The 10,363-nt window shown below is 37.1% G+C and overlaps 1 protein-coding gene across 1 annotated transcript; it reads right to left on the bottom strand.

The window, feature by feature from the left end:
* Positions 1-315: 315 nt before the first annotated feature.
* dnal1 (dynein, axonemal, light chain 1) lies at positions 316-8,705 on the bottom strand. Its single transcript, XM_044375634.1, has 8 exons — positions 8,628-8,705; positions 8,086-8,124; positions 7,420-7,529; positions 3,106-3,161; positions 2,962-3,017; positions 2,238-2,364; positions 1,969-2,109; positions 316-1,813 (listed from the first exon to the last, which is right to left on the bottom strand). The coding sequence occupies exons 1-8, from the start codon at positions 8,628-8,630 to the stop codon at positions 1,764-1,766; spliced, it is 582 nt and encodes a 193-aa protein (XP_044231569.1). The 5' UTR covers positions 8,631-8,705; the 3' UTR covers positions 316-1,763.
* Positions 8,706-10,363: the final 1,658 nt, after the last annotated feature.

The raw sequence follows: 10,363 nt of genomic DNA, 5'->3' as shown, positions 1-10,363 counted from the left end.
GACATCTACATTGACCAATTATATCGTGCTTCTGCAAAACGCATTAAACGTATAAAAAGTATGTAAAGTAAAAGACAATGACGCAGGAAATTAATACATAATAGATGACCAAAATGTAATGAAAAGAAAACAATTCTTAAACTTTCAGAGGCAACTCCTGCAGACGAAATGTAATCTTAAGTGACCTGTGAATTACAAAAAATAGACAACTTCTGTCGGTATTAATTACTCATTTACCAATTATGCGTCACCAAATTAATAATATAACCAGTACGTTATAACTGATAAGACACTATGTTCCCATAATAGTATTTATTTCAATTATCAAAATCATTTAAAAAACATAAACATGTGACAACTGTATGTACAAACATTTCTAAAATAACTTAAAACTTCACTTCAAAAATCACGTTGACAGTGGTAATTAATTAAGACGTGCTACATGCATTAACCTTGGTATCAGATCTTTAAGAACAGGAACATTGTGGAAACCTTGGTTCCTAAATGAGCCTAAAACCCACAGGAAAATACAGTTGATTAATATCTGCCCTTCAAATAATGAACAGTATACCTTATTACAACGTAAATTCTTGTTAAGATATGAATGTAATAAAGTTAAGCAATATTCTACATGACCATATTGTCAGGAAAATTATAACCAACACAGTACCAAACAGAGGTGTGGATATACTTTGTTCAGTGACTCCACAGTCGTGCCACAGTGCTTTGCACAGTATATGGTTATGGTCCCTTCATGTTCCATTACAACAATGCTGGGTGCAAACTTTAAACATACTGCTGTTCCCTTACTACCTGAGAAGTCAGACCCTCATTTCAGCTATTTCCTGAATTCTGATAACAACTGGAAAAAAGAGTTTGCTGTCAATGTACCGTGGCAGGATGCAACTACTTGCTGGATTTTTCTTTTGTGGTTAACATTGAAATGTATCACTCATACAAATATACAATTGCATAAAGCTGACCAGGAGTAACCATAGAAATAAATTCACAACATCTACAGGGTTTCAAACAAGTTGTGAACACTTCTGAGTCGCTTTGTTTCAACAGTCAATTTGTCTCACTGCTTAGTTCAGTAAATACATCACAACCCAGCTAATCTTTAGCATGCTGGCCATCTCTCCATGGTGATGCTATGGAGGGAAGACAGTGTTAGGTATTTACAGCCAACTCCTATTTGGCTAGAGAAGGTCCAGCAGGGTGAAGCTAATAGTATTACCTTGTCAAACTCTGGTCCACACAAATGTTTCTGCTCACAAGTGAGTGCACTACACTGTGCTTAGGTTCTTGCTAGAAGACGGATGCATACACACTTAAAGATGTTCTGTAAGACACATTGTAAATTTACACACTGAGTGGTTTTGGCTCCTGAATGGTACAATACCACCAATTTCCACAGTCAATTTGTATTAGCTTCAATATTCTTCATAGTTTGACGGTAAAAAGAAAAACGTAATGCTGTAAATAGCATTAGGAAATGTGGTAATCACGTAGTAACACTTCTGGTCCTAAACCCACCAGGCCTGCAGTATTTAGTCAGTTTAACTGGCTTCTTCAATTCAGAAGGATACACACTATGTGTATTTTGTTATGTTGTGCTTGTCAATCTACAACACAGGGTTGTGTTGCTGTAAAAATATTTTATATAAAGAAAAGCCTCAGGCAAAAACTATAGAAAACTTTTTTTAAAAAAAAAAGAGGACTCTTGGGGAAAGGTGTTGCAGTTCTGCAGACAGTCCTGTTTCTCAGCTCTCTCTGTCTCCTTCATCCTCTTCCTGTTTGATGACTGGGGTTCCTGGAAACAATGGAAAAAACAGATCATCAATTATATCGACAAAACAAGGACTAAATGAACATTATCTGCCTTGGAAGTGAAAGATAGACTGAATGCTGATTTCAAAGAGGAAAAAACTTGAGGAAACATACGATAATCTGCAGAGACAGTCTTACCATCTAGTTTCTTCAGATTAGGTAGTCTTTTAGAGGCTTCATCCATCCACGTTCCCTCAGTGGAGTACTTCTCCTCCAGAGGATTTCCAACAAACACCAGGTCTGCCAGGCACGGCAGGTCAGCTAGCCTCACAAACTCTCCTGCACAACAAAAACATTATATAAAGGATTTCAGCACCAATTCATGTTCTATGAATAAACATAGAACATTGTGCTAATTAGCTGCCAGTGTTTCAGTTGTGTTGACTAGATGCATGACTGTGGCTCACCCCATTCTTTGACCAAGTTGTTGGACATGTAGAGGACTTTCAGGTTCCTCATGCACTGGATTCCCTTCAGCTTCTCTATCAGGTTATAAGAGATCCACAACTCTTCTAATGTGTCTCCTACTGCCTCCTGCATGACGCACACATGCAAAACAATATACATACAAAGCATGTGGTTAGCATGTGTTGACATTTCTGAAACTCCTATCATTTAGAAAGTGGTGAGCAGGAAAGATCACTGACATAGATTCTATCCCTCCCATGGACATTACACGTTATATAACATAAAACCCCATAATCTTATATTTGTACATGATCTAACAGTGCTTGTTACATTAATGCAACTTGTATTATTATTATTATTATTATTATTATATTATTAATTCCACACTGCATATATTGTTTACTCCTTCTCCTCCTATTTTGTATATATTTCATTTAATTCTCTTCAATTTAAAATTGAAACCTGTAGCAGCTCTTCTCACCAGAGAATATATTTTACATATTTTTTATTGTAAATTCTTTCTTTCTTATATTATATTATTTAGGATTACTTCATTTTGTGTATATTTTTGACTGTTACGCACAACAAGGCAAATACCTTGTATGTGCAAACCTACTTGGCAATAAACCTGCTTCTGATTCTGAAGTGTAATTAAAAACAGTACTTTGAAAGAAAGGAAGACAGAAAGAATGAAAGACTGTTTCATGTGTACACATGACTCACCAGCCCAGTGAGTGCCTTGATATTATTTCTCCCTAGTGACAGTATCCTCAGGTTCTCTACAAGGACACAATACAAAACCACATGACAAACCCTAAATAGTGTGTTTGTGTGTTGCTACTCTGTCTTCATGCAGTAAGTACTCACTCAGGCCATTAAGGTTGGTTATTTTCTCAATGCAGTTTGTGGACAGAGACAGTTTCCTGTGAGGGATACAGTATAATCACATATCAGGTATTTTAAGGGAAATATACTAATCTGGTTCAAAACATACAGTGAATCACTGAACACAATGTCTGTACTAGCTGCTAAGCTGCTTTAACATAATGCTCTTGACAGATGAGCAACTGAAAATTCTCTTAACATGCTGCTTAGACTGAACTGTTGGGTTTCTCTGGAGAATTATCTGCAGTTTTATACTTGGGCTGTAGCGTCTATTATGTTTATACTGTCAGCAATTATGCATATTAGAGACAGCTGGCTGAATACTAACTTATAATTAGATTTGACAGTGAAGAGTAAACCGATGTGTATGCAGTCATTTTGGTTAACTTCCTGTTACTAATAGATGAATGGATTTATTCGCAATTTAGGCAATTACGCTAATGCTGATTGTGTGATCATTTCTATGAAACAAAACACTGAAGTGTCATCACTCTGGAAACACAGACACAATACAGACTATGATGAAGAAATAATAAAAATATTTTTTTGTTAAATGTTAATTCTGTTTCTGTGGCATTTACCAAGGCTGAGAAAACGTCAGGAATCTTTTCCTGCCATTTCAGGGGAAAAAAGTAGCTCCTATGTTTCTCTACTATGGTGTATATAAACAGGACTTTTGATCAAATTAAGTCAGAAACAACTAGTTGATTATAAATAATTGGCACATTGATTGATAATGTAAATAAAGCTGAACCCCTGATATGTATGACATTATTTCTTTAGGAGAAAAATTGGCCTTATTCAGCTTACAAGTATGCAAGTTAATAAGTGCAAAAAAGGTTTTACCAGAAATCCATTTTAGGAGAAGTATAAAGCTATATCTCCCTAGACCCTCAAAAAAGTAGAAAAGAATTGCACACAGGAGGAAATGTGATCTATACAAACTTTAGTCGTTGTTTTTATGTTTCTATTTTGCAATAGATTAACAAAATATAATACAGTGCCAAATACTCATCTGTATTAGCTGGCCTTCTACTTTATCTGCTAGATGCTGGGAGATTCCTACTGGACTGCTTTTTTCATGCTGAATCAGTTCAAATTTGTGGCTTTTCCAAAAAATACTTCATAGCTTTATAGTGGATGAAACAGTATGTGTACATTCTAATCAAGACACATAATATTTGTCTATCTTGAAAAATGTATTTTTCAGTGGAAAAAATGTACCTTTGAACAACAACACATCCAATAGTGAGGTAAACAAGGCTAATCTCATGGATTAACATAACTTCAACAGTACTGTGCAAAAGTTTTAGGCATTTTAGATGTTTAGATTCTTATCCATTATGCAATACCATCAGGAAGGCACCTGATCAGTCCCAGATTTGTTCTGCAGCATGACAACACGCCTAAACATCCAGCCAGAGTTCTAAAGAACTATCTTGTGCAACAAGAACAAGAAGGAATGGTAAGGACTTTATGGGAAACCTAAACCCCCCCATCTTTATCTCAGGAGGAAGAAGACCATTTGGGGACTCATATTACATTAACTGAACTCAAGGAGGCCATCTTTGGTATGAAAAAAGGAAAGACTCTGGGTGAGATGGTATTGCGCATGATTTTACTCAACTTTCTCAATGTTCAACTTGGACAATACATATGATTCCTGCGATTAAAAAGAGTTCCTTTCTTGGTCAACATGGCTTTGCTTGCAGTCTTACCTAAACAAGTAACTTTATGTAGTAGCTAAATATATTTTATGTGCCGAAGTGAAGGCATATGCCTTTAAAGTGTTGGCCTCCAGGATCGAGAAACATATGACCAAACTTGTGCATCATGACCAAACTGGTATTATAATATAAGTATATATAAGTCTCGTCTGGCAGGAGACAACATTTGCAGATTACTTCATGAGTTATACTTTTCAAGAGATATTAAAACTCACTGTGCTGTATTGTCACTCGATGCAGAAAAAGCATTTGATCAGCTTGAGTGGCAGTACCTATGGGAGTTCCTTGAGAAGTTTGGCTTTGGTCAGGGCTTCATTAAGCTGGTTAAGGTACTTTATACAAATCCTTCAGCCATGGTGACAGCCAACAATATCTTATCTACCTCAATCTTCATCTCTAGAGGGTCCTGCCATGGCTGTCCTCTCTCTCCTCTTCTATTTTCTCTTTCTCTACTTTACATCTAGCCCAAAGTATAAGACAATATCCCCTTATTGAACCCAACGCTTTTGGCAACACACACCATTGTCTGTCCTTATTTGCAGATGATATACTACTGTATGCTAGTAACACCCCCTCCTCAATTCCTCACATTTTGGATGTCTTTGCCCGATTTAGTTCACTCTCTGGATATAAGATCAATTGGTCCAAGTCCCAACAAATGCCTCTTAATCTGTCCTCATATTCCAGTGGTTAAATATTTCAAGTATCTAGGCATTGATATCCATCCCTCTTTACTTCCAAAACATCCTAAAACAAGTAGAGGAAGACTTGGGTAGATGGACAAAATTACCTAACTCTTTGTCAGCTCGACTCTCCATAATAAAAATGGATATTATCCTCAGAGTAAACTTCTTTTCCAATATGATACCCCTCTTCCCCCAAATGGCTGTTGGGACAAATTAAACGAAGTAATTTCTAAGTTTGTGCAGGGTGGTAAACGACCAGATATTAAGTTGTCCACATTGCAAAGAATAGTGGCTTAGCTGTCCCAAATTTTAAATTGTATTTTTGGTCATATATGTTGCGTCCTGTGTCAACATGGCTTGACCCCAATGCTCAGGTCTTGTGAAGACCAACAGAAGAGAACCTTGCTCACCCTCATTGATTACAGGACCTTGTTTACTCTGCTTTGCCTCCTAAACTTGCTAAACATCAGCTTGGTCCAATTATGTCCTTATTACTGTCAACATGGTGGTTAGTAGAAAATCATACTCAGACCTCCTTAAAATGGTACACTCATAGTCCCATATTTAATAACTTGAATCTTGTTACAGGACGAGTCCCCTTTCAGTTTTCACAATAGTCTGCAAAAGGTGTTGATAATTTGTCAGTTTTATGGGATGATAAAGGAATTAGGTCATTTAATGATTTGTGCTCTGTGTATAATGTTCCTAAAAGCTAATTTTTCTTTTACCTTCATCTCAGGTTAGCAATGCGAATGTATGGGTTCCCAGGGGGTGTAGCTTTAACAACTTGAGAGGCTAGAGGCTTAGTATGTAGGATATAATTACTCTTCAATTCTGTCTGCAAGCCTCTGGCAGTCCATCAAATCTGGAGTAGGGATCTTGGTTAATCTGTTTGCTGGTCAACAGTCTGGGACAATCTAGATGGTACTTCCAAAAATCCCAACCACAAACTGATACACTTTAAATTTCTACATAGGATGTATCTCACTCCCAAGAAGCTCCTTCTGATGAAGCTCATATCCTCTTCTGACTGCAAGCTCTGCACTGATGGGGACTCAGGGTCTTTTCTGCACATGTATTGGAATTGTCCAGGAGTAGTGTATTTCTGGAAATGGTATCTACAACCTTATCTGACCTACTTGATATTAAAGTGCCATATTGTCCAAAGCTGCTCCTATTCAATGATACCTCCTCTCATCTCTCTCATTTCATCAGATGCTTGCACTTTTTGTTGGTCTGACAGCTGCAAAAAAAATGTTAGCCATACCCTGGCTGCCTCCTCATATTCTCTCCTGTAATCAATGGCTACAATATTTATTGGATATAGTATATATGGAGATGTCAGAAGTGAGAATGCATTTTTTTTGTTGCGTAATTGTTTGTATATGTTGTTTGTTTGACAAACAATGACAAAGTTGATAAAAAAAAGAACAAGGAGTCCTGCAACAGATGGTTTGGCCCCCACAGAGCCCTGATCTCAACATCATGGAGTCAGTCTGGGATTACATGAAGAGACAGAAGCAGCTGAGACGCCTAAATCCACAGAGGAACTGTGGCAACTTCTCCAAGATGCAGGAACAACCAACCTGCCAAGTATCTGAAAAACTGTGTGCAGGTATACCGAGGAGAACTGCTGCTGCTTTAAAGGCAAAGCTGCTCACAGCAAATACTGATTTCATTTAGGTTTCTTCTATTTACTGATGAACTTAATTGATTAATAAAAACTATTCATGTCACTATTTTTTTATCCTCACTTTATTTTAAATGCCAAAACTTTTGCACAGTACTGTATACCTTCAAATAACTTCTAAGTACACACTCAACATATCAACCTCTGTATAATAATAACTTTAAATAAGCAACTGAATCACTACAGGACTCACTCGCATTTGGTGAGTGTGGAGAGAGAAGCATCCATCTTCTCTATAGAAGGAACCTGACCGTACAATTTTATAGCTGTGGCCTCGCTCGCCTTCTCCCCTGACTTTTCCTCCTATACACACACACACACACACACACACACACACACACACACACACACAGATCAAAAGATGCAATTAATTATTGTGTAATTCATTTATGGATTGAACTTCAAGTCACAAAATTCTACATACTTATATGAACAGATAATACAGTTATTATCTTTCACAGAACTAGCTGCAACAAAGTTATTTTAATTATCAAAAACGCATTATTGTCTTGATTAATCATTTAGCCTATAAAATGTCAGATAAGAGTGAAAAATGCCTGTTGTAATTTTCCACAGACCACTGTGATGTCTTCAGATGTCTTGTTTTGTCCAACCAACAGTCCAAAACCCCAAAATATTCAATATGAAAACACTCAAAAGCAGCAAATCTACACATTTAAGAAGATGGAACCACAAATGTTGTCATTTTTACTTAAAGTATAACTAAATTTTGATTATCAAATCTTTTCCAATTAATTTTCTGTCAGTCAACTAATCAATTAATCGACTAATCGTTGCAGCTCTACACAGAACTTTATGTCCTGTCTGTTTTTTCCAGCTATGTCTGCATGACACTCACCCATTTGGCCAGTGCTTCTCTTACAGTCGTTGCTTTGGCCTGAAGACATAACAGGACATTCAGTAAGACAGGGAGAAGCCGAATTATGATGTGATGACAAAATAGCAGATAGGCAGACAACAGTCCAACATTAAACACACATTTTTACTACGCTACATATGTTGTGAACATTTAGTATATTTCTTATTTCAGGCATTTGGTTGGTATTCTTAACCAGAGTGACTTCATAGACAGTCGAATATATTTCTCTTTCACCCAATACAACATAGTTTTAGGAGAAACGGCATAACAGAAATGTCCAGACGCGTTTAGAACAGAGCAAATATTATCCAGTTATTCAGTAACGCTAACTGACATGTAGCTAATTAAAGTTAGCCCATGTTAGCTCACAGCTACAGCAACGTCGCATGTAACGTCAACTAAGCTACAAGACACGAAGTCAGCGCATGTTCTGATAGCTAGTTACAGTAAGGACCGTATAAATGAGCTGGAAAAAGCGGAAAAGAGCAACGAAAAAAAGAGCCGACAACACGAACACTCACCATGTTGATGGTCTGCTCCGGTTGCTATGGCATTGACAGGCAGCCTACAAGGTGCGCATGCGCGGTATCAGTGACGGGATTTGACCCAATAAAAAATACATTTTTAATTGCAGATGAAGAAGATAGCGGTACTTCTGTTACTAGGCTACTACATGTATAAGTCTATATCTGCTGTGGGAAAATCGTCACCCATAATGACAACTGGTGTGCTCACTCTCTGAGGGGTACCTAAAACCCACTAAGGTGGGGGTCTGCTTTGGGTTCTCCTGTCATGCATGCTGCACAATTATTTAAGATAGGTATTTTTCCTAAGTGTACCATTAGGCTGCCCCTTCAGATGAAAACAATAAGAGTCACATTCTATTAGTATGCACCCCTCCTATGTTTGTGTCTGACTTCATGAATAATGAATATAGATTTTATTAATTGGACGTATTAATTGGAATTAAACTGCTGCCATGGCTGTGTTACAGTATTTGTTATTTAGTGTTTCAGTGTTTTAAAATGTGGCTCCTTACTTTTTCATATCTGGATTTTCTCCTGCTATCCTGACAACTTGACAGCCAAGGTTTTAGTTACTTCTTTGACTTCCAGTACCTGTAAACTGATCATGATTAAATTTCATCTCAACACAATGTCAAGTGATTCTGAACAAATTTGTATTCAGATATAGACAAAAATTTGGTGTGTGTGTGTGTGTGTGTGTGTGTGTGTGTGTGCTTTGCTGCAGCTGATACCCCTTCATATAGTATTGCAATACTGCCCTCCAGTGATAAAAGTTTAGTATTGCATCAGTCATTGGACAGTAAGCCTTGACTCTGACCTTGAATCAACTGTGAAGATTTCATTCCATTTCATTAAAGTATTATTCCAATTAACTCTTGATGTACTTGAATGATAATAGAGAAAATGCAGTAATTAACTTCCTAGATACTAACATAATTATGGCAAAAATATAATACTATATAATCAATGAAATTATATAATATGTCCTAAAACATATCTCAGGATCTTTAAAGTCGCTGTGCAGAAATTGATAGTTTCTCAATTTGGTACCCCCCCTGAAGCAGTACCAAAAAAGACACTGTGGTAGATGTGGTAAACACCAATACACACAAATAACTCTCCACCCCACGGTTCCAACCCAGGGACACTGAGATGACAGTGCTGAAAATAAAACATGCACACCAGTTTTCACTGGGATTGTCTCAATTTTCTACAGATAGTCATCTATGTAATATATGTTAAATATGTGTGCCAGCAAGCATTTCACAATAGAATCTTTTGTGTTTCTATCTCTCCAATGCGACACTGAGGTTGAAGCAATGTTAAAGGTAGCTCACTACATGCATGTGATGAAGAGTCCCTACATCCAGATGATCGTTCTAAAAATAACTCTGACCTTTTAAATTACTATACATTCAACAAGAACCTATATTCTAATACTGAACCTTATCTAGCATAGAATCTATCTGCATTATGGCCTCCATTAAAGCAATAAATCTGACCTACTAGATCATGCCATTGTGTTCACAAAGGGAGCATCTTTGTTTTACATCTTGTTGCAGTTCCTCCACTACTGATAATCCTATATATTTGTGTGAGAGTGGCCTGCATGCCACTGTAAGCCCCAACAGGCTCATGAATCATGCTAAATGGTGGGAGTCATTGACCTTCAAAGACCTAAGAAGAGAAGGAAAGGAACAGTTTGAAGTCACAGTGACTCATGTAGTCTT

This window comes from Thunnus albacares, chromosome 15, assembly GCF_914725855.1.
Source record: "Thunnus albacares chromosome 15, fThuAlb1.1, whole genome shotgun sequence".
In the NCBI taxonomy this organism is placed as follows: domain Eukaryota; kingdom Metazoa; phylum Chordata; class Actinopteri; order Scombriformes; family Scombridae; genus Thunnus; species Thunnus albacares.
This window is presented reverse-complemented; position numbering and strand designations above follow the sequence as displayed.

Coding starts and splice junctions, on each gene's coding strand:
- dnal1 (XM_044375634.1), bottom strand. Junction 2,365..2,961: donor TCAAGGCACTCACTGGGCTG/GTGAGTCATGTG, acceptor TGCGTCATGCAG/GAGGCAGTAGGAGACACATT. Junction 1,814..1,968: donor TAATCTGAAGAAACTAGATG/GTAAGACTGTCT, acceptor CATTGTTTCCAG/GAACCCCAGTCATCAAACAG.